The following is a 24502-nucleotide window of genomic DNA, read 5'->3' as shown; positions in this document are numbered from 1 at the left end:
TCTCCACCACGATAAGGTAATGGTTCCCAGAGAGGTTAACAAATCATGTTAACCACAAAAAAGAAACATAGAATATCTTTGGTTCATACTGTGCAGTGAAATAAATGTCATAAATAAATGTAACAATCATTGTAGCAGGTTCTTTTATTTATGTACATATTTATTAATGTTGCATTTTGCATACTGTCTCAACTTTTTTCTGATTTGGGGAAGTTTTTATTTACTGTATGAACAGCATACATTTGTGACTCTGCTCCTGACAAATTCACTAGAGTAAGTTACATTTATATTCACATAACATACAGTTGAAATGCAGTATTAATTAGAATGCTTTTTAGTTAATATTTTTCTTAAAATTACTCAACTCCATGACACTTTAGATCTGTTTCTTACTCTGTGTACTCTATGGCTATTATTATTATTATTGTTATTGTTATTATTATTGTTATTGTTGTTGTTTTGATTTCTGTGTGGTACAGCATAACTAACCATTGAAGATTGTTCATGTTCACACCCACATTTTTTGGAAGAAAAGATGCATTCATTAGAAGTTCTTCAAAAGAGACATGCCCGCTTCCTGCTCTCACTAGCTTATGATTTGCCTCTGTGATGAGGGTTGATGTCAAAGGCATTTGAAAGCTGCCTCCTGCACAGGGAGTTCCATCATGGACAGAGCAGAACAACACCACACACTGATGCTCCCTTCACTTAACCCAAGAAAAGTTCGAGTTTACCTGAACTTGACTAAATAACGTTTTCAAAAGCAGTCATCTTTGACATGAATTGAGTATTTTAATCCCATGGTAGTGTCCACTCAGTAGTTTGAATTATAGACACAGTGGCAGATAGTGTGTATAGAATACTGGGTTTTGATAAATGCTGCAGTCAGTACGTTCCACTTGTCTTCTTGTATGTGCTCCTGAGCAGAGATTGGTTATTGAGCAGAAATACACATTTCTCCAAGAATTTAACATTTGTGTTTGTAGCACCAGACATTTCTGAGCCTAATTTAAGAGTTTATGTGTAAAAAACATTTGGATAATGTAAGGAGCGATGCCAGCCATTATTTAAAAAGAAATGTAGTGTTAAATTACTGAACGTGTTTCAAACAGGATGCAAACTGCCTCCACTGAGACAGTTGAAACCCACTCATCCTCTGATCACTCATGACCACACTGTTTTGGTTTGCCTTGCATTATACTTTGTGCACTGTTTCAACCATTGTCATTGAACATTGACATCTGGACGCAGTTATACTGTGCAAAATTAATATAATTATTTTCGGGATATGGAGCAAGACTGTAAAGTTCTTCAGATAGATCAAAGACACAGTTCAGGTCTGAGATCATACTTCCAAACTGCCTGGGTCCTTGAAGGCAATGACCCAGGCAGACATCCCCACCAAGATAAGTGAATGTCTCCACAGGTTCACTACTTAGACTGCATACAGATACCCTTCTTATGGCCAAGTCCAAGATGTCATTGAAAGCCTGATCTTGAGCAGGGCAAATACAAACTCAGACATTCTTACTCCTCACTCAACTTCTCAAGCTCTGCAATCAGAGCATCAATTGATTTTGAAAAGAACTTTGCATCATCTCAGAGTTACTGAACAAGCTAAAGCTTACAGACTAAACTTGCTTTGGGTGTTTTATTAAAGGGTACAGTGATTTTTGTAGACTGGGTGGTGGTTTTCATGGCTGTTGGCTTGGAGGGGGTATTAAAAATCATGACCAGCTTACTGCCTCGATAACTATGGAGTAATATGAAGCTAACATCACCGGAAATGCTGGAGGATAGACTTCTTCGATGATCCATTACAACAACTGATGGCACAACAAGCCATGTTGTTACAGATATTTGCAGTAAAATACTGAGAATGGACCAACACATTTGGTCCACAACAGCTAGCGCCCTCTGTTAGCTGTCTCTGTTGGTGGAGCTCAGTAAGTGGCTCACGGCACGTGCTACCTGTCACTTAAAGTGGCTACACCCCTAATTATTCATTAATTTATGGCTTAAAACATGTTTAACTGAGGAGTTATAAATAAGTTGTCTGTAAGAGCAGGTGGATGAATGGATAAGGAGCTGACATGCCAGGGTGTGGGCCTGGGATCAAATCCTGCTCATGCTACCTGTCTGCGTTCTAAAACAAGACACTTAATCTACATTGTCTCAGTCCACCCAGCTGTAAATGGGTACTGGCCTCGACTGGGGAAGTAAGCTTCCTTGGACTGATGTCCAAAGCGTGTCCAAGGTCCAGAGGGAGTTGTAGATTCTCTTATTCTTGGCTCTACGGAATCTTGAGATAATCACCTAAGGGCCTACATAGTTGGATACATCAGGGATAACAGCGAGGAGGAGCACAGGAGCCTGGTGAAGGACTTTGCTGGCTGGTGCCACAAAAACCATCTACAGCTCAACACCTTGAACACAATGGAGCTGGTCATTGACTTTGGGAAGTCTAGACCAAGACCGCAACCACTTCTGATTGAGGGTGTTGAGTTGGAAGCTGTGGATTCCTACAAGTACCTTGGGCTGTGGCTGGACAGCAAACTGGACTAGACAACCAACACCAACCACATGTACAGGAAGGGACAGAGTAGGCTGTATTTTCTGAGGAGGCTGTGGCCATTTAACATCAGCAAGAAACTCCTGTGGATGTTCTATCATTCTGTAGTAGCCAGTGTCCTTTTTTACACTGCTGTGTGCTTGGAGGGGGCTCAAGCACCACTGTGTGTGGGATCCCGCAGATTGTCAGGATGTCTAATATGTACCTGAAATTCAAGATTTTGATTTGTTGTCTGAGTCTCAAACACCAAGTCTTGATTTTGTGGAGGAGTAAAGCCCTCCATGATGTTTTAAAGATTGTCACAAAGTCATACGTGGGTGGACCAAGATGAGCGCAGACTATGGAGAGGTATCCTGTCTATTTTCTACACATTTCTGTGGCGTAGACGTCTGTTACTGGGCAACCTAATGGTGACAGCATCGGCTTCCACCCCCACCCTGGAGGTTCTTCTGACTCGTGTTGCAGAGCGGTTGTTTTGTGTGCTCCTATATGTCAAACGTGCAGAAGTAGAGTGATGAGGGAAAGTGTGTTTGGTGAGTGTTGTGTGGTACTGCTTGGAAAACTGATGTGATTAATGTAATCATGTACGCCATTGCATAATTTATCAGCCTGGGCTTGAGTTTTTATGTCCATACAGTACATACAGAACGTATTCACAGTGCTTCATTTTTCCACATTTCATGTTACAGCCTTATTCCAAAATGGATAAAATAAAAAAATTTTTCCTCTGGCTTCTACACACAATACCCCATAATGACAATGTGAAAAAAGTGAGGTTTTTTGTTTTGTTTAGATTTTTGCAAATTTTTTAAAAATTAAAAAACTAAGAAATCACACACATATAAGTATTCACTGCCTTTGCCATGAAGCTCAAAATTGAGCTCAGGCGTCTCTTGTTTCCACTGATCATCCTTGAGATATTTCTGCAGCTTAACTGGAGTCCATCTTGGGTAAATTCAGTTGATCGGACATGATTTGGAAAGACACACACCTGTCAACATATAAGGTGCCACAGCTGACAGTGCATGTCAAAGCACAAACCAAACGTTTAAGTCAAAGGTTGTCTGTGGACATCTGAGATAGGACTGTCTCATGGCTCAAATCTGGGGAAGGATACAGAAATATTTCTGCTGCTTTGAAGGGCCCGCCATCATCTAAAGTGGAAGAAGTTCGGATACACCAGGACTCTTCCTAGAGCTGACCGCCCATCTAAGCTGCGCGATCAGAGGAGAAGGGCCTTAGTCAGTGAGGTGACCAAAAACCTGATGGTCACTCTGTCAGAGCTCCAGCATTCCTCTGTGGAGAGAGGAGAACCTTCCAGAACAACAACCATGTCCGCAGCAATCTACCAATCAGACCTGTATGGTAGAGTGGGCAGAAGGAAGCCACTCTTTAGTCAAAGGCACATGGCAGCCCACCTGGTGTTTGCCAAAAGGCACCTGAAGGACTCTCGGACTACAAGAAACAAAATTCTCTGAAATAGACAAAGATTGAACACTTTGGCATGAATGACAGGTGTGAAACCAGGCAGCATCCCTACAGTGAAGCATGGTGGTAGCAGCAACATGCTGTGGGGATGTTTTTCAGCAGCAGGAACTGGGAGACTAGTAAGGATTAAGGGAAAGATGAATGCAGCAATGTACAGAGACATCCTGGATGAAAAACTGCTCCAGAGCACTCTTGATCTCAAACTGGGGGACAGTTCATCAACTTTCAGTTGGACAATGACCCTGAGTACACAGCCAAGATATCAAAGGAGTGGCTTCAGGACATCTCTGTGAATGTCTTTGAGTGGCCCAGCCAGAGCCCAGACCTGAAAATGATTGAGCATCTCTGGAGAGATCTGAAAATAGCTGTGCACCGACGCTCCCCATCCAGCCTGATGGAGCTTGAGAGGTGCCGCAAAGATGAAAGGACAAAACTGCCCAAAGATAGGTGCACCAAGCTTGTGGCATCATATTCAAGAATTGCTGCCAAAGGTACATCAACAAAGTATTGAGCAAAGGGTGTGAATACTGTATGTACATGTGATTTCTTAGTTTTTCATGTTATAGTTATGGGGTATTGTCAGTACAAGTTTGAGGGGAAAAAAATAATTTATTCCATTTTGGAATAAAGCTGGAACATAACAAAATGTGATAAAGGTGAAGTGCTGTGAATACTTTCTGGATGCACAGTACTTTAGCCATGCAGTTTTCCTCTTCTAGATTTTTTTTTAATGTGACATGCTTGAATAAATTCTTTAATTAGCACTTGCAGTTCGTTTAGATCACTTTAGTTAAATTGAATGTTTGTTATAAGTAATTACACACCAGAACTGGGATGTAACAGATACACTGTGAATTTTTATGAAGGTCTCCAGGTGTTTCCTGTTGAAGTCATAAATTAATCGTCTGTTTCGTCTGTGCTGTTTGGGGTTGTTGCAAAACCAATAAGTTTGGATTTATCTCCTTAACGTCTCCATGTTGTAAAATGTTTTTGCTTTCTTTGCTCCTGCAGAGATATAAACCTGGGCGTTGTGATGACATCCTCAAGTGGAAGCCCCCCAGTCACAACTCTGTGGACTTTCGTCTTAAGATCACTAGAGTTCAAATAGAAGGGTAAGACATTGTTGCCAGGGAAACACTCTGGCTGACGAGTCACATACCACCTATCTTTTTTATTTTGCCACACGTTTTGAGACATCAACAGGCTAACGTACAGTTGCTGTTAATCTTTTCACAAAAAGGAAAATTCATTGATCTTCCACAATATTATGTTTTTTCTTGCTTTTTTCTTACATCACTTTTTTGGGTCTTGTGTATAATTCCTCTGACTGCATCATTGGTACACTCTGCAGAGGTTTATTTCTGTCACCGTTGTGTCCGACACGTACATCGTTTCCAGTTTTATTGACCATATTTGACTTTATATGCAAAGAAAAAAAATGCTAATACCCCCTGCCTTTCTTTCATTTTACGTTTATTATGCTTGGCATATAAATTATTCAGATCCACCGGTTATCTACTGCCTCATTCAGGCAACATTAAAACTGCAGAATAACGGTTAAAACTGCAGAAATCTCTCATTAAAAAAAAGAGAGAGAGATTAAATATAGGTAATCAGGTCCTGTGCTGTGATATTTATGTCACACAAAAGAATGACAAATTGAATGAAGAAACTGAATAAAAGTGTGTCCACGCAGATCCACTGAATGATACGACATTCTGTGAGAATATAGTTCATCATGAAAGAACGTTTATATCAAGATGGGAGCTTTTCTGGTTGATTTTTTTTTTTTTTTTTTCTCCATGAATGAGTAGCATGAGAGTCGATGGTGATTTCCTTTATGGCTCCAACCTGTATCACAATAGTTTAATATTGTTTTATAATGCTGGTCAGAATTACTGGCACTGGGAAAGTTGCATATGTTCAGAACTTTCAATTTCAATTTATTTTCATTTATATAGCGCCAAATCACAACAGAGTTGCCTCGAGGCACTTCACACAAATAAGGTCTAACCTTACTAACCCCCAGACCAGCAGTGGTAAGGAAAAACTTCCTCTGAGGAAGAAACCTCAAGCAGACCAGACTCAAAGGGGTGACCCTCTGCTTGGACCATGCTACAGACACAAATTACAAAACAACAACAATCAAAGAACTAAATTCAAAATAAACAATTTTGTATAATTTAAATATTTAGCATGCAGCCTTAATGGCCACCGTGACCCTGCAATTACCAAGAAAATTTCACAAGCAACTTGATAATCCTATTTGTTTTTATTTATTTATTTATTTTTTTGTGGTCATTGTGAATGTTAAAAGATGCCCAAAGTGGGAGGTTCACTGGTCCTCACCTGTGTGTATCAGAACTCAAAATTTCAGAGTTGAATATGCAGTAGCTTTACACTTACTGTATTTTCTGGACTATATGTTCTGCGGAAGTATTAAAATGCATTATAAAGAGGAAAATATTTTTGAAGTGTCATGCTACTGCTTCATGCAACAAGAAGCAAAATTAATCCAATTTAAAATTAAATATTTTGATTTGGTTTAAATGAATTTAATTTAAAATTCAAAATTAATTTAATCTGCACTTTATTCAAACACAGCATTAGCAAGTTCAGGTGAATTAACTAATGTTATGTACGAGGAACAAAAGACTTGAGAGTAAACTGCTTCTTGTCACCACTGAACAAATAAAAGCATCAAGATAAATGTGTCCATGTTTACTTCACTCAGTGTAAATGAACTTTTGAATTGGTTATACATCTTTAAAACATGATAGTTAGCCTTACCTTAGCTTAGCCTTCCTCCTTGTTGTCCTCTGGCTGTTGCTAGTGGAGTGCTGAGTGGTATGAAGGAGGTGTGGCCAGACCCTCAGTGCAGGAGGTGTGATTGACCCCCCCCCCCCCCCCCCCCCCAGTCTGCTGACAAAATGAAGAAACTGTGAATCAGGCAGTCAAACTGAACGACTCGGTCAGAAATTTGGAAGCATTAATGGAATTGGGTAATGGCAGCTGGTCTGCTCTGTGTTAGCCTGATCCCGTCAGATCTCAGAAGCTAAGCAGTGCAGGATCTGGTTAGTACTTGGATGGGAGACCTCTTTGGAACACCAGCGGCTGTGTGTGTTCCTCCAGGTAACACTGGAGTTGCGTCAGGAAGGGCATCCGGTGTAAAACTTGTGCTAAATACCAGTGCGGATCTGGCTGTATCCGCTGTGGTGACCCTGAACAAAAACAGGAGCGGCCAAATGGACAACAACAACAATGGAATTGGGTAATTAGGGAATAACCATGTTGTGTCTGATGATTTGTGGACGTTCATGCTGGTTATACGGTCGCAAATAAGAGCTTCACAGGGGGTGCGTAAGTGGAGCCGGTAAAAAGGCTATTTGCAATCGTATAACAGCATGAATGCTCGCAAGTCATCAGACACAACAGGGTTACAGTGGTCTCTCATTTATTGCGGGAGTTACGTTCTAAAAATAACCCGCAATAGGTGAAATCCGCGAAGTAGTCAGCGTTATATTTTACAATTATTATAGATGTTTTAAGGCTGTAAAACCCCTCACTACACACTTTATACACTTTTCTCAAACAGGCATTAACATTTTCTCACTTTTCTCTCCTGTGTAAACACTCTCAAAGTTCCATCCTTAGTAGAAAAATAAGTCCAGTATTATAGAATGAAACCAAAGATCAAAACCTGTTTTCAGGCCCAAACATTTGTTTGAGAAATAAATATAGAACATTTTCCTATAAATAATTATGATGGCTTTTAGAACTAACAAATTTGATTTTAACGATCACCCTACGAGGTTGGACACATAAGAAATTATTAATAGTGACTGATCAGTATTTCACAGTTCTTCTGATCGCACCTCTTCGTCGTGGCGCTGCTCCGCAGCGTGTTTTTTCACTTGAGTGACACCTTGGTGCATGTGTCTTTTTCCGAGTGAAGAACATAGTTATACGTAGTTGTTGGCGCTCTTTTTTTCATCTGGGTGAGAAGATACTTATAAACAGACACACGCAGAACACAATGCGCGTGCTCTTTCTTCGCTCACTGCCTCCGGTGTTACCGTTGCGGGACGGATGCGGGACCCGCAAAGAATCCAAGTCATTAAAAGATACAAACCTCTCTCAGTGGCCACGGAGCTCTGCGGCTGTGGTTACGGAGACCATGCAGCGCTGCGGATTTTTCCTCAAGAATTCTATCCTTGCGGGCTGCTGGAGCGCTCTGCATCAAAACTGCGAGCGTAGTCTCTGGACCTGTTGCCAGATTTTGGCCGCAACTCCGCACAGCAGACAGTGGGGTGGTGTGAGTGGCCCGCTGCAGCGCTTACCGAGCCTGCAGACTCGGTAAGCGCATCGGAGGCAGTGAGAGCAATCGCCTTGATGCCAACCGGCCTGCCTGATGAGGATGCAGAACACAATGCACTGTTTAAAAAAAGAAGAAGAAGCATGCAAAATTGCACTAAAAAAATCCGCAAAACTGCGAGGCCGCGAAGGGTGAACCACGATATAGCGAGGGACCATTGTATTCCCGTTCTAATTCAATTCCATCGTTTGCACGGTTTATTTTTCTGTAGGTAATTCAGTCGGCGAGACTTACCGTCGAGCCGAGGGAGCATCGCTCCATCAGTGGTCAGGGTGCGGAGTAATCCATCAAATGTGAAAATCCATTAAAACCGTCAAATGTGAAACGATAATTCTGTATCAGAATCGAGATCAATACTTTCTTATGGTAGCTTAAATTCACCCATTTCGGCGGCGGCGATACTAGACTTTCTCTCACTCTCAGCTAGCAGCTAGCAGTGTTGTTCTGTCGAATTGTGCGTCTCGTCGCATAAATTGACAGTTCTGCATCCCAACTATATTATATCCGTTATATCATGCACACGCACCCATGTGCAGTTGCATTCGACATTCGACAGGAATGACATCTCGTCAGAACACCGGTCATGGGGTGGAGTAATACATCCAAATGTGAAACGGTCATAATATTTTCCCACCGTTACCCCGATATTATACGCTCTGAAATCTCACACGCTTAGCCAGTCAGATTTGTGGAAAAAATGGAATTGGATTGACCTTTTTCTTCCAAAATATGAAATTAAAAGTGAAAGTGTACTGATTTTTATGACATTGTAATGACCCACACACTTCTTGTCTGGTGTTATCATTAAGTGATCCTTCATCCATATTATGATGTGACACATGCTCCCTGAATGCAAAGTGTCCCCACATAAATGCATACGGGCAAGACCATCTCTAGTTCCCTGTTCAGAGGAATACAGTGACATCAGCTGATATGTGTGACTATGATGTAGTGGGTTTTCATTGAACGCAGCATGATTTGTTTGCCTTTGTTAGTGTGTTTGGGCTCCAGCACACACTGTGAGCTTTGTTTCAGTGCAGGCAAACAGACCCGTAGCAGGGAACACATGGACAAACTGCCTTTTCCTGTGAGAGCCAGGTGACTTGGGTGACTACCCGTGAGTGTGTTCATGAGAGTGGCGCTGCTCCTCGTGAGCATACTGAGAGCATCGCAGTAGGACAGTCACTCATTCCACTGTAAAGCAGCCAGCAAGCCATTTAGTCAGCGTCTTGGCTCCTCCCTGTGTGTGGGTGAACACAGACAATTATTGTTGCCATCAGAGAATGTTCTGATATTTCCCTGAAAGATGAATTTGCTGGCAGAGGAGCACTCATCAGACCTCAGTCATGGTGTCAGCTTTCAAGTCTCTCTTTCGTTAAAAAGGGGGTGGGGGGATGGATGGAGGGAGAAATGGTTGGAGACAGGGACAGGCAGACGTATAAGGAGGTAACAATTGTTTATTCATCTGCCCACACAGTCCTTGAGCACATCTTTGTGCACCACAGAGGTGCACAGCCTTGCAAATATTGCATCCAAGTACAAAAGCAGACAGAGGTTACTGCACCTTTGGAAGATTGGAGAGGTGATAAATGAGCGTGGTGGGGGAGAACAAAAATAAAAAAAATTAAGCAATTTCACACTGAATTATGGATCAAATGAGCAGCCATTCTGTTTGACAAATGATTACATCAGTCGCTATCGCATTGTCAGTGTATAATGTTTTTGAAGATCAACCTCAGCTGTGCCTCTCTGAGTTCACCTGATCCTGTGATTCTCACAAGGAAAGCAAAGTAGGTCCTTAGCTGAGCCACTACAATAGTGATGTTACTCAAACGTTTTTATAGAGATGTGGAAGAGCTGTTGAGAATCCCAAAAATTGCTGCTCTGGGTGTCTCCATGTTGGCAGCACTTACTCTTTCTACACCACAACTAAGCCATATTTGGGTAAAGAAGTGGACAAGCTAAGCTAACAGGCTAACCTCAGTTGGGGTTTTTATTACCTCCGCCAAGGAGGTTATGTTTTCGGTCGCGTTTGTTTGTTTGTCTGTCTGTTTGTCAGCAGGATAACTCAAAAAGTTTTGAACGGATTTTGATGAAATTTTGTGGAGTGGTTGGAAATGACAAGAGGAACAAGTGATTAAATTTTAGTGGTGATCCGGATCACGATCCGGATCCAGGAATTTTTTAAAGGATTCTTCACCATTGCGGGATAGGGGGAATTTTGACATTCTAGTTTCTAACTCCACAAAAACAAGGCAGAAAGGCTTGAAAAAAATTAGGGTGTAACATAGTCAAATGTTCTATCAAACAACAAAGTTTGGTGATGATCGGATCCGGATTCCGGATCTGGTAATCCAGATTATGCAAAAATATAGGGAAAATAAAAAATGTGTCATTGTGAGGTGACAAATAAAGCTAGACATGCACAACTAACACCGAATTGTAGCTGAATCTGTACTGATTCAGTAAGGTGTCATAAGATTTGATGTAGCTTCAAATGTTATGGAGCTAGATCCAGAAGAAAACCGTCATTACCGAAAAATTGTTTTTATACAATATCTTTTGAACTAATAAAGTCATAAAAGTGATTCCAAGTTCTAGTGGTATGTTTTCATGGTCAAGGATGTCAAATATACAGGAAAGAAAAGTGTATGTATCATAGTTTTGGTTGTAACACTGAATTGTTGACTAGATCACTGTGCCAAGGGGGGGAGAATCTCTTTAGGGTCAGTGACCCTATGACCTTGGCGAAGGTTTGCACTCTCTGAGTGCTTCTAGTTAAATCTTATTTTTAGGGACTGGGCGATAGGTCTCATGACAGTTTGCTTTTTTGTGGGCATAAACAATTGTGACTCCCTTATCAATAATCATAGATTGATTGGGCCTAATGTGTTGGGAAGGTGTAGTGACACGGACCCACAACAGGGGGTGTTAATGAACGGACAATGGATTAAGCCAAAAGGTAACAATTTAATGTTGTGAATTGCACAACGGAATACAGACAATTGCAGTTGAGGAGTACAGTCAATCATACACAAGGTGACGTGTGGGCAGGCTCGAGGATAGAAGACGTCTGTCCAGAGAAGAGCCGGATCCCACACGGCTTCCACCACCAACGGATCTGAAGAACACCGGAGCCGCCAAGTCCTGGGTCCCCAGGTGGCCACCGTCTCCAGCTGTCAGACCTGGTACTGCTGACAGAAACCGTTAATGGTGGGTGTGTGAAGACACACCCAGTAATCGTTCCCTGAGTAGTTCCTCCGGGAGGGAGAACCTCCACCTCCAGATACAATGTCACCCGTGCAGCTCCTGTTGGTCTCCTTCCTGGATGGAGTGAGAGGCGAAGAATGTCGTCCTCTCACTGTCCGCCAATCCAGCCTCCGATAGACCCCGCAGGAACACGGCTGCACACAGACCACTGTTTTCAGACAACGAATAATCACAGCAGAGAAAATTACCTTGCTTGGTAGATGATTTCTCGGCGGGGAGGTGGAGTTGCAGTCCGTCCTTTATGGTGATGGTGTTGAGTGGTGGATGAGTGACAGCTGGTACGGATGATGAGTGACAGCTGTCACTCCCGGTCGCTCCGACGCCCTCTCGTGCTTGAAGCCCGCACTTCAAGCAGGGCGCCATCTTGTGGTGGTGGACCAGCAGTACCTCCTCTTCAACGGCCCACACAACAGGACCCCCCCCTCAACGGGTGACGGGTGTAGACGTCGGCCAGGAGGGCCGGGTCCAGGATGAAGCTCCTCTTCACCCAGGAGCGCTCTTCGGGTCCATAACCCTCCCAGTCCACCAGATACTGGAAACCCCGGCCCTTTCGACGGACGTCCAGGAGCCAGCGTACTGTCCATGAGGGCTCCCCGTCGATGATCCGAGCAGGAGGCGGCGCCGGTCCAGGGGCACACAGTGGTGAGGCATGGCAGGGCTTGAGTCTGGACACATGAAAAACGGGGTGTATCCGCAGTGAAGCTGGTAGCTTCAGCTTCACTGCGGCCGGACTGAGGACTTTGAGTATGGTAAATGGTCCTATGTACCTGTCCTTTAGTTTCTGGGATTCCACCTGCAGGGGGATGTCCTTTGTGGATAGCCAAACCTCCTGCCCGGGCTGGTATGCAGGGGCCGGGGAACGCCGGCGGTCTGCATGGGCCTTAGCCCTCGTCCGGGCTCTGAGCAGGGCAGAGCGGGCAGTACGCCACACCCGACGGCACTTCCTCAGATGGGCCTGGACCGAGGGCACCCCGACCTCTCCCTCCACAAGTGGAAACAATCGGGGCTGGTACGAACGTCGTCCTCTCACTGTCCGCCAATCCAGCCTCCGATAGACCCCGCAGGAACACGGCTGCACCCAGACCACTGTTTTCAGACAACGAATAATCACAGCAGAGAAAATTACCTTGCTTGGTAGCTGATTTCTCGGCGGGGAGGTGGAGTTGCAGTCCGGCCTTTATGGTGATGGTGTTGAGTGGTGGATGAGTGACAGCTGGTACAGATGATGAGTGACAGCTGTCACTCCCGGTCGCTCCGACGCCCTCTCGTGCTTGAAGCCCGCACTTCAAGCAGGGCACCATCTTGTGGTGGTGGGCCAGCAGTACCTCCTCTTCAACGGCCCACACAACATAATGGATCTGTCAGAAGCTATTTGTAATAAAATGCTCTAAATAACAGACACAGCCCATATCAGACTTTTGTGTGTTGAATTGGTGAACATTTTGCAGGTGACTCAGTAAGAATATTTGTGCACATGACGGTGGTTGGTAACATGATGTAGACAGCCGTATGTAAATTAGGATTTTGTGTGTATTAACTCTCAAGTCGTTCAACGCGGATACCCATCAAAGTCACATGACCAAATTAAATGGTCCTCCCATCAAATTCAGTTTTAGTTTGAATGTTTCTTGCAAGTGCAGACTTCAACCTATATACCAGTTTTTTGTTTTTTTGTTTAGAGACCAAGTAAAACCTGAATAATGATTAATAATTTCTGCCAGGCTTTTTCTTTCTCTCTGCTTGTAACAGTTACAATGTGAAAGAAAACCGTGACTTTCCCTTTGGCATTGCCTTTCTCAACAAATGGCTGGGCTATTCCACCAAATGATAAATACAGTGTTCACAGACACACGTATTTGGATGTGGATGTGGATGCGTGCTGCCTTTAATGCGCATGTGAATATTTGTCTGCCTCTTTTGACACCTCTGGCTGGTGCAGAAATAAAGTATTTCAATTTTTTAATGGTAGAAATGCATGACAACACCAATAATCACCGACCCCACATGTGTGCAGATGTCACTCAGAGAAGGAAAAAAAAACCCTCCCAAGGGTCCAATGCTGCCTCTGGTGGACAACAGGAGGAAGTGTCAGGCCTGTTATATTCAACATAGGACTTTTTGATGGACTAGAATTGTTTTTCTTAGTGGCACAAATATAATTTATGTGGCATCTGATTTTGTAAATAGTTGTACAAACCCGCCTGAAGCATTTCCTGTATTTTAATGTAAATAGTTGTATATAACTTTATTTATATACAGATTTGTTTTTGAAATGCATTCTAAGTTATGAAACTGTTTTGTTGAACATGTTTGTGGTTTTCACAGTATGTTTTTGTGTAAATTTAGGTTAACTGTTTTAATGCAGTATGTCAGAATGAAAGAAAAACTGTAATGTCACACAGGTGAGGTTGTGCTGAAGAAAAGACACCAAACAAGGCAAAGTAAACAGTTTTTTAAGATAACTTATGAAGGTAAACCCAAAAGTAGTCAAAAACACCCAATTATACCCAGGACTACAGAGCGTTAATGACAATAAGCGCAGAATGAAATTCAGTCAGCCAGATGCAGCTGTATGCAACACAAAACAAACACATTTTAACTGAAAATGTTTACCACAGCAAAACTGAATGTGCCTTGAAAATGGTTTGTTACAGCTGTGTGTTGTTTTGAGCATTTTATTCCAAACATTTGGAATAATATGGATTGTTGTATGGTGCAATGTCCTCACGGGTCATCTAAGATGTCCCTATTGCAGTATTCACTTTGAGTACAACTCTCGTCTTATTTAATGTTGTATGCTAAGGGCATTAGGTATTATTAGCCTGAGTCGTTAGGCCCATTTAATGCATGATTATTGAGAAAATAAGTGCCTCATAAATTATAATGCCCCCACCAAACCGTTATGGGAACCACCATGGTGTCCCAAAAAATATGATTTAACAAACACACCAACCAAGGTTAGCCTGTTAGCTTAATTGGTTTGGACTTGAAGATAGGGCATGTTCAGGCTTCTTTTGTCACACAGCGGAGCCACCCATGCTCCACCTCTTTATTCATTTATGGGTTCTTTGTGATGTAGTAAGAGTCAGCACTGCCAGTGCTACCAACATGGCAGTGCCTAGATATGGGTTTAATATCAACTATTCTGGATCTCTATAGAAAACCTATGGGTGACGTCAAGCAGGCTTTGACCAGTCAGTCTATGGTTTTATCGGCCAACCAATAATGCAAACTTCACCTATTTGCATGTTTAGCATCCACAATTTTGTGCACTTTAATGGACACATCCCAAATAGCATAGTAATAACATGCTAATTAGTAAATTAGCGTGCACATTTTTTTTGCAGGACCTATGGTGTTTACACATTTTTACACATGCAAACTTTTAGGAATTCAGGCCAATAGAATCAAAACAGTATGTAAAACAAGATAATAAGAGAGAATAAGCCTATAAGTCAGGACAGATAATACACACATTCGGAAGTGATTGTGTACCTTTAAGTGAGAAAGCTCATTTTTAGGTTTATTTTGCTCCTAATGGGAAGTTTTACATCTTTCACAATTAACACAGCATCTTAACATGTTAAGGTGACTGTTAAAAAAAAAAAAAATTCTTCTGAGAGGACTTTGAAGATGTATTATCTCAAAGTAAGTCCTTGTATCTTCCTGGTTTTTGTTTTATGTATTAAGTGTAGATCAGATAGTTTAATGAGAAATTAGCCAAATATACTTTGTAAGATTTTGTGTTTTCGCCCGACATGCTGGATTGGTGCTTTTTAAATGATTCGGCTTCTTTTGTGGCATCTTAAATGGCATCAGCATGTAAATCTTGACTTAGCTTGAACTGTGCCACAACAAAAGATTCCTTATGATAAGTCAGTGTGTTGTCAACCATGATATGTAATCTCAATGCTTTTTAAACATTACTAATCAGGATTTGTGTTTGAAAGGCATTCACCTGCACTCGTAGCGCGCGTTGAGAATGTGAAGTTAAGATGGCCAAACGAGCTGCTGCCTTTCAGTTGTCAGCGTAAACATGAAGGATTTTCCAGAACAAACACATACGCCGTCTTTGGAGTAGTTGCTGAAAAGGGCCAGCCTGTGTTCTCTATTCTATTTTTGTCATTGTTCTGTGTTTTTAAGCGCCATTATTTTACCATTTCACCTAACCCCACCTCAGAGCAAATGTGATTTTACAGAACAATTTTTTAAGACAGCTTGATTTGCTTTTTACGCCTAAACCTCAAACAGTGTATTCAGACTATATTGCAACATCAACTTAATATCCTGAAAACAAGGCGGGGAGAAAATGAAAATTCATCTCTGACACGTTGGTGCATCTTTCATGATCAGTTCTCCATCTGTTTCATCACCTCTGTTAAAATCTCAACAAATTGTTCCAGGTGTTTGTGCAGAAAACGGTGAGATCAGCAAAACTGCAGCAACTCATAAACCTGTGATAAAGTCATTGTCATTGACTTTTCCTGTTAATTGCTTGGCTGGCTGACACAGTACACTCGAAAGAGGTGACCCCAGTTTGAACAGAGATGAAACGTTTCAGTTCCTGACTTTAAAGAGAGTCCACAAGTTGATTCACTCCCTGGTCCACAAGTATTTGGTCAATTCCACAGTTTGTGCTATTTTGCCTCTATATGTCAAGACTGTAGAGTTGAAGTTAGAAACGGCACAATCATGGCTGTATAGTGTAGACTTTTATAGGTAATCCAAGGGTTTTAACAAAAATATAGCATAACCCTGCATAACCCATTGTATTAATTTTTATAAACAGTTCTGCCCTCTGAGGAGGTCGGTCACTCGGGAGGAGCTCGGAGTCGAGCCGCTGCTCCTCCACGTCGAAAGGAGCCAGCTGAGGTGGCCCGGGCATATTTTCTGGATGCCCCCTGGACGCCTAACTGGAGAGGTGTTCCAGGCACGTCCCACTGGGAGGAGGCCCCGGGGAAGATCCAGGACACGCTGGAGGGACTACGTCTCTCGGCTGGCTTGGGAACGCCTTGGGGTTCCCCCAGAGAAGCTGGGGGAGGTGTGTGTGGATCGGGAGGTCTGGGTGGCTTTGATGGATGGACAGTCCTGCCCTCGTCATTTTCAGTGGCCATACGTAGCTGACTGAAATAAATATGAGCATTATTATTAATATAAATTGTCAGGGGATGGATACATGAACACTTTCAGTATGTTTTGGAATTCATCTCTATTGCATTAGCAGTTACATTGAGGCAAATAAATATTTGGTCCACTGTTGATTTTGTAAGTTTTCCCACCTACAGAGAATGGAGAGGTCTGTAGTTTTATCGTAGGTACACTTCAACTGTATATTAATTTGGATTTTATTGCATTTGGTCTACTCCTCCATACAGATCTTCTCCAAATCTTTCAGGTTTCAAGTTTCAGCTCCCTCCAAAGATTTTCTATTGAGTTCAGGTCTGGAGACTGGCTCGGCCACTCCAGGACCTTGAAATGCTTCTTACAGAGCCCCTCCTTAGTGCCCTGGCTGTGTGTTTCAGGTTATTGTCATGCTGGAAGACCCAGCCCCAACTCATCTTAATTGCTGTTACTGAGGGACGGAGATTGTTTGCCAAAATCTCACAGTACATGACCTCATCCATCCTCCCTTCAATACGGTGCAGTCGTCCTGTCCCCTTTGCAGAAAAGTACCTCCAAAAATAATGTTTCCACCCCCATGCTTCATGGTTGGGACGGTGTTCTTGGGGTTGTTCTCATCCTCCAAACACGACGAGTACAGTTGATACCAAAAAGCTCTATTTTGGTCAAATCTGACTACATGACCTTCTCTCTTGCCTCCTCTGGATCATCCAGATGGTCACTGGTGAATTTCAAACGGGCCTGGACATGTGCTTGCTTGAGCAGCGGGACCTTGCTGCCCTGAAGGATTTTAAACCATGATGGCGTAGTGTTACTAATGTAATCTCTGTGATTGTGGTCCCAGCTCTCTTCAGGTTATTGACTAGGTCCTCCCATGTGGTTCTTGGCTTTCTCAGAATCATCCTTACCCCACGAGGTGAGATCTTGCCTGGAGCCCCAGACTGAGGAAGATTGACAGTCATCTTGTGTTTCTTCCATTTTCTAATAATTGGACCAACAGTTGTTGCTTTCTCACCAAGCTGCTTGTCTGTTGTTCTGTAGCCCATCCCAGCCTTGTACAGGTCTACGATTTTGTCCCTGGTGTCCTTAGACAGCTCTTTGGTCTTGGCCATGGTGGACAGGTTGGAGTGTGATTAATTGAGTGCATGGACAGGTGTCTTTTATACAAGTAATGAGTTCTAACAGGTGCAGTTAATAGAGGTAAAGAGTGCAGAATAGGAGGACGTCTTAAAGAAAAACCAACAGTTGTGTGAGAGCCAGAATTCTTGTTGGTTTCTAGGTGTTCAAATACTTATGTCATGCAATAAAATGCAAATTAATTATTTAAAAATCATGCAGTGTGATTTTTCTGAATTTTTTTTCTTAGATTCTGTCTCTCACAGTTGCAGTGTACCTACAATAAAAGTTATAGCTCTCTCTATTCTTTGTTGGTGGCAAACTCGACAGTGGATCAAATATTTATTTGCCTCACTGTATATAGCTTCATGGTGGAGTTGCATAGAAAAGGTTTGCTAACACAGCTTTGACTGCTGTTGCAGCAGAGAAAAGTTGCACGATGGACAGTTTTGCCACTCAAAGCCATAGAAGCCTATAACTCCTTTAGAGTGGTAATGGGTGTATTTGTGGCTTTCCTCACTAGTCTCTTTCTTCCAGAGTCACTCAGTTTTAAGAATGCGTAATCCAGACAGATTGCTGCCATTAGTGACAGATAATTTAAGAACTCAATACTAAATTATTATTATTTAAAATGTACCTAGAGAGGAGTGCATAATTATTCTATTAGATGTACCAATACTTTCTCAAAAATAAGTATCAATATGGTCAATACGTTTTTGACCGTAGTCGGTATCAGCTTTATTAAGCACAAGCCCCAGCCCAATCAGTTTCATAAGTGACATGTCGACTTGACATGTCTGAATTCCAGTCCGGTTCTATGGCTGCTTGAAAGTGTGCCAACTGCTGTCAGCATTTCCTGCTTCAAGCTGTGCTATGACTTGAAACATCACTGCAGAGTTATTTTCACTCATAGTTTTTCCAACTCAGTGGATTTTTATCCCCCACCGGTCGATGGCCTGAAGGGGGATTATGTCGTGGTAATTTCGATTCGTCTGTCCGTCCATCCCAAAAAAGGGTATAAGCTTTCTGAAAGCTACTCCTCTCACATTTTTAGGAGGAATTGCATGAAACTTGGTACAGTTTCTTGTTATAGGTTGGTAATACGCATATTATCATATCATTCAATTTGCACCTATTTTACCAGAGTTATGGCCCTAGACTCCATCAGTTTCATGAGTGGATGCCTGCATTCTGAAATCAACTCCTCTCATATTTTTAGTAGGAATTTTAGAAATGTGGTACAAGTCCTTCTTATAGGCTGGTAATAGGCATATTGTAATATTGTATAAGACTGACAGATTTTGGCAGAGTTATAGCCTTGACTAACAAGCCTAGACACTGGCAGTTTAATGAGTTGGTGTGGTGTCTGCATTCTGAAATCAACTATCATATACCTTGAAATGTTATCAGAATGTAGTAAGCACTTATACCAAAGCAGCATTTCATTGTGGGGGATATTGTGCTCTCAGAGCACTTTTGTTGGTTAGTTAGTCAAGTCTTCTACTACCTTTTCTTCTTCCACAACATTCATCAAGTGGCATTGCTGCCACTGACTGGACAGCCATGTCTACCAGCTCCTTCTCTTCCATTTTACCACACATTTAACTTAGATTACTGACATCTACAGGGATTTAAGGATTTAACAGATTTAGGTCCTTAATCCCCTAGTTGCTCCCGGTGTGTAGTGGGCACGTTGCATGGCAACAGCCTGACATCGAGGTGAATGTGAGGCATTTGATGTGTAAAGCACTTTGAGTGTCTGATGCAGATGGAAAAGCGCTATATAAATGCAGTCCATGTACCATTTATTTAAGTTCTCTGTCACTATGATGGATTTCCATCAATTGAGCTGCCGAAAGGCAGGTTTTGCACTGATGCCATCCTGACAAAAATTCAAGGCTAGATGCAAGATAAATAATTTATCACATTCAAAACGTTCAAAAATTGATTTTTAGAATAATGCCTCCGTTTTTCAATTTCAATTTATTTTCATTTATATAGTGCCAAATCACAACAAAGTTGCATCAAAGCACTTCACACAGGTAATGTCTAACCTTACCAGCCCCCAGAGCAACAGTGGTAAGGAAAAACTCCCTCTGAGGAAGAAACCTCAAGCACACCAGACTCAAAGGGGTGACCCTCGGCTTGGGCCATGCTACAAACATAAATTGCAGAACAATTCACAGAACAATTCACGGACGAATATACAAGAAATGCTATTGGTGCACAGGACAGGAGGATCGCCAACACGAATACAACTCCCATCTCTGGATGGAGCTGCACCTTAAACAGAGAGAAAAAACAGAATCAGGCATCAGAAAGACAAAAAATGCTGTGTAATTTACCAGCATTAAACAACAAGAAAAACAGAGAAATACTAAGGTGATCGCCGGCTACTAGCCCTAAACTTCACTAAGACCCAATTTTTAGGTAAAGTTGAGGCCGCAGCCCGCTCCAATTACTGATAAATGAATTAAAAGAGTAAAAAGCGTAAAACAAAACTGTACCAGTATGCTAGCCATATGAAAGGGAAAATAAGTGCGTCTTAAGTCTGGACTTGAAAGTCTCCACAGAATCTGACTGTTTTATTGATGCAGGGAGATCATTCCACAGAACAGAGGCACGATAAGAGAAAGCTCTGTGACCTGCAGACTTCTTATTCACCCTAGGGACACAAAGTAGTCCTGCACCCTGAGAACGTAAAGCCCGGGCCAGTGCGTAAGGTTTAATTAGGTCAGCTAGGTAGGGAGGTGCCAGTCCATGAATAATTTTATAGGTTAGTAGCAGAACCTTAAAATCTGATCTCACTGGGACAGGAAGCCAGTGAAGGGATGCCAAAATGGGTGTAATGTGGTCAAACTTTCTGCTTTCTGCTTGATACCCCTAATGCTAGACTGCGGTAAACCAGAAAATAGAACATTGCAGTAGTCCAATCTAGAAGAGATAAATGCATGGATCAGGGTCTCAGCATCAGCCATAGACAGGATGGAACGAATCTTCGCTATATTTCACAGGTGGAAGAAAGCAGTCCTAGTAATATTTCTAATGTGGAGGCCAAAGGACAATGAAGGATCAAAAATTATCCCAAGGTTCCTCACTTTGTCAGTGTGATGTATGACACACGAGCCGAGGCTGAGCGTTAACTGGTCAAATTGATGCCAATGTCTCACTGGACCAAGAACCATCATTTCAGTCTTATCAGAGTTTAAAAGTAGGAAGTTTCTAGACATCAACTTCTCACTGCAAGGCAGTCTTCTAAGGATTTTATGTGAATGAGATTACCAGCAGTTATCGACATGTATAACTGAGTATCATCTGCATAGCAGTGAAAGGTAATCCCAAAAGGCCGCAATATGTGCCCAAGGGGTGCTATATAAAGGGAGAAAAGCAGGGGGCCTAAGACAGACCCCTGTGGAACCCCAAATTTCATGTCACTAAGGTTAGAGGTAGCGTTACTGTACAAAACACAGTGAGAACGACTGGTCAAGTATGACGTCAGCCATGCAAGGGCACTCTCCCAGTAATCCCAAAATGATTTTCCAGCCTATCAAGTAGAATATGATGATCCACTGTATCAAATGCAGCACTGAGATCTAACAGCAACAGAACCGTAGTGGTGTCCGAATCCATTGTAAGCAGAAGCTCATTCACCACTTTAGTGAGAGCCGTCTCTGTGGAATGATATTTTCTAAAAGGAGACTGCAGTGGCTCAAAGAGATTATTCTCAGTAAGATAGTCTACGAGCTGCCGTGACACCACTTTTTCCAGAATTTTAGAGAAAAATGATAGATTTGATATCGGCCGATAGTTTGTCAATAGACTATCAATCAATCAATCAATTTTATTTATATAGCGCCAAATCACAACAAACAGTTGCCCCAAGGCACTTTATATTGTAAGGCAAGGCCATACAATAATTACGTAAAAACCCCAACGGTCAAAAACCTTGACCCTAGACTAGGGTCAAGGTTTTTGTTTTTTGTTTTCCTCCTGGCAGTGAGCAGTGAGTCCCTGTGTCTGTTTCTCTGTCCTGTTTGCCCGTGGAGGACAGTGTGTTTAAATATGCTGTACAACGTTGTTATGACACAGCAAGCACAGTGTAGAGTTTCACAAACATTTTTTTTTTATTTTTCTTTTCTTTCAAAGTCTGCTCCGAGTGTCTCTGTGAGGGTCTTTGCTGTGGTTGAACAAAAACACAGCTGAAGAGCCATGACGCATAACAACAAACACTATTCTCCCCCCCCCCCCCCCCCCCCAAAAAAAAACAAATTTGCCTAAAATCATTTTCTGAGGATTACATGACATAAAATGTGCTCATAAAACCTCTCATCTTTCAATCAGGTTGCGCTTTCCACATAAATACACAAATTCTTGATTGTTCCTGCTCAGACTGTAAACCGGGGATAATGCAGATCCTTTTGAAGGGGTGAATTCTTTTGAAAATAATAATAACAATAAGATTAATAATAATAATGCTAATTTTAACAACTAAAATGTTTAAATCAGTATTACTCTGGGCCTAGGTTTTACTGTAGTTCTGGACAAAGTTTAATTGATGAGCTATATAAAAATAGGTTTAATGAATTTAACCTTTCTGCATAACTAAAGTGGGATGTGAAGCAATATCTTTTTAAATTTAATGTCTAAGCTCGAGCATTACTGTGTGTGTTTGAGGTTCTAGCTTTAAAATCATGTTAGTTAGGATGAGGGAGCCAAAAACTTGAAAATGATTATGGCTCTTGTGGTTCGTAATCATATCAAACAAACATGTAGGTTGTGATATCAGTTTTGGTTTACGATAAAGAAAAGGTGTAAATGTGCAAAAGAAAATACAACACATAGCAGTGCAGCTAAATGGGGGTGGGGGGTTTCAGGGTGAGAAAATAGTCATCAAAAACCCTCCAGATTGCATCCTTGAAAATCAATAACCCAGGACTTTCAGCTGCCCCCAGACCCCCTGCTGCCAAAGGTCCATTTTCACCAAAGAAGAACCCATATAAGACCTGTGTGGAAAGGGTCAGGGAATTCCGTTTCCTGGGAGTCCACAGAGTTGAAAACTGACCTGGGACAGGAACACCACACACTTGGTAAAGAAGGCACAGAAAAGACTCCACTTTCTGAGAATCCTCAGGAAAAATAACATAAACCAGAAATTGCTCGTGTCTTTTTACCGCTCTACCATGGAGAGTATCATCACATACTGCCTCTGTACGTAGTTTTTTGTTTATTTTTCTTTTCTTCTCCAGACCTTTCAAGTCTGCGTGGGGTTTACTCAGGTTTATATTTGCACTGAAAGGTATTTGCACCTTACCTTTCATTGTACTGGTTACAATGACAATAAAGAATCTGTATCTGTATGTGATCGCAAAAGCGTTTCTATAAAAAAGGTAGATGGTGAACAGCTTATGATTTGGCCGTGAAAAAAAAAATTCAGCCACTCTCTTTTGCTTTAATCTTTGCATCTAACAGTAAGAAGTAAAACGGCAGTCATCACATCACCCTTTCTTTTAAATGAATACTGCTATAATTCTACACTTAGTGGAACTAAGAGACATTTTTTTGTGAGAATGAATAAATGAATAATCAGTATGGGCTTATGAATAAATAAATAACACTGGCTTGCAGGTAGGTTTTTTATCTTAATGCACAATGCACTGTAGTGATGTTTAGTGTAGTTGTAATATGCCCTGTGCAAGTGCATTATGTAGAAATTTACAAGTATCTGATTGGAAATCTTAGAGCTGTGGTCATAAGTTGACATACACGCTTCATGGCCATGAATGTCATGGTAATTTTGGGCTTTTAATGATGTTTTTAAACTGTTCTTTTGAAAGGGTGGAATGATTGTACAGTATCATCATTAATGACTTTAAAAAACAAGAACTATGTGCATAAGTTTCAGTTTATTTTGGATCTTCCATAATCCAGACAGTGTCAAAATTATAAATATAGCCTTAAGAATATACATACACCTCCACTAATATTTGGTTAAATGTCCCTTAGCAAGCTGCATCTCTGCAAAATGCATTTGGTAGCCATTAGTAAACTTCTGGCATAATCCTGGCTGGATAGTTGCCCACTGTTTTTGGCAGAATTGGTAGAGTTCATTTAAATTGGGTCGTTTCCTGTTACGGACCAGGTTTTTTAGCGTAGTCCACTGTTGTGGTTTGAGCTACAAAGAGACAGGATTGGACCCCAGGATGCAGGTAACAGGACACAAGAGGTTAATGGAAAACCAAAGGTGTTTTAATGTCCAGATAACAATGATAATACAAAGGTAATAAAAATACTCCCAAGAGACAAAATCCAAAAGTGATGGGCAGGGTGATAAAACTACAAAGAAAAGCACTGTCAAAAACAAGGCCACTGAGGCAACACTTACTAATTTGGACAACAGGAGGTGACGGACAGCATGCATGACGAGATTCAGATACAGAAAGTAATCGACCGGCAAATGGCTGAAACAAAGGTGTGGCTTAAGTACAGCTAAATTAATTACCAACAGGTGCGCAAAAGGTGAACGGAAAAGCTGGAACACATGGGACATTTAAAGGAAACCA

The 24502-nt window shown here is 41.8% G+C and overlaps 1 protein-coding gene across 1 annotated transcript in view; it reads left to right on the top strand.

Moving 5' to 3' along the window:
- Window positions 1-24502, top strand: part of rngtt (RNA guanylyltransferase and 5'-phosphatase) — a 358809-nt gene that overhangs the window by 280354 nt on the left and 53953 nt on the right. Inside the window, exon 13 of the mRNA XM_034162020.1 lies at window positions 5072-5172. Coding sequence (XP_034017911.1) covers window positions 5072-5172 — 101 coding nt within the window. The remainder of the gene's footprint in view (window positions 1-5071; window positions 5173-24502) is intronic.

The sequence above is a fragment of the Thalassophryne amazonica genome, chromosome 21 (assembly GCF_902500255.1).
Source record: "Thalassophryne amazonica chromosome 21, fThaAma1.1, whole genome shotgun sequence".
NCBI lineage: Eukaryota > Metazoa > Chordata > Actinopteri > Batrachoidiformes > Batrachoididae > Thalassophryne > Thalassophryne amazonica.
Note: the sequence above shows the minus strand (reverse complement) of the source record. Positions and strands in the feature narration are given on the sequence as shown.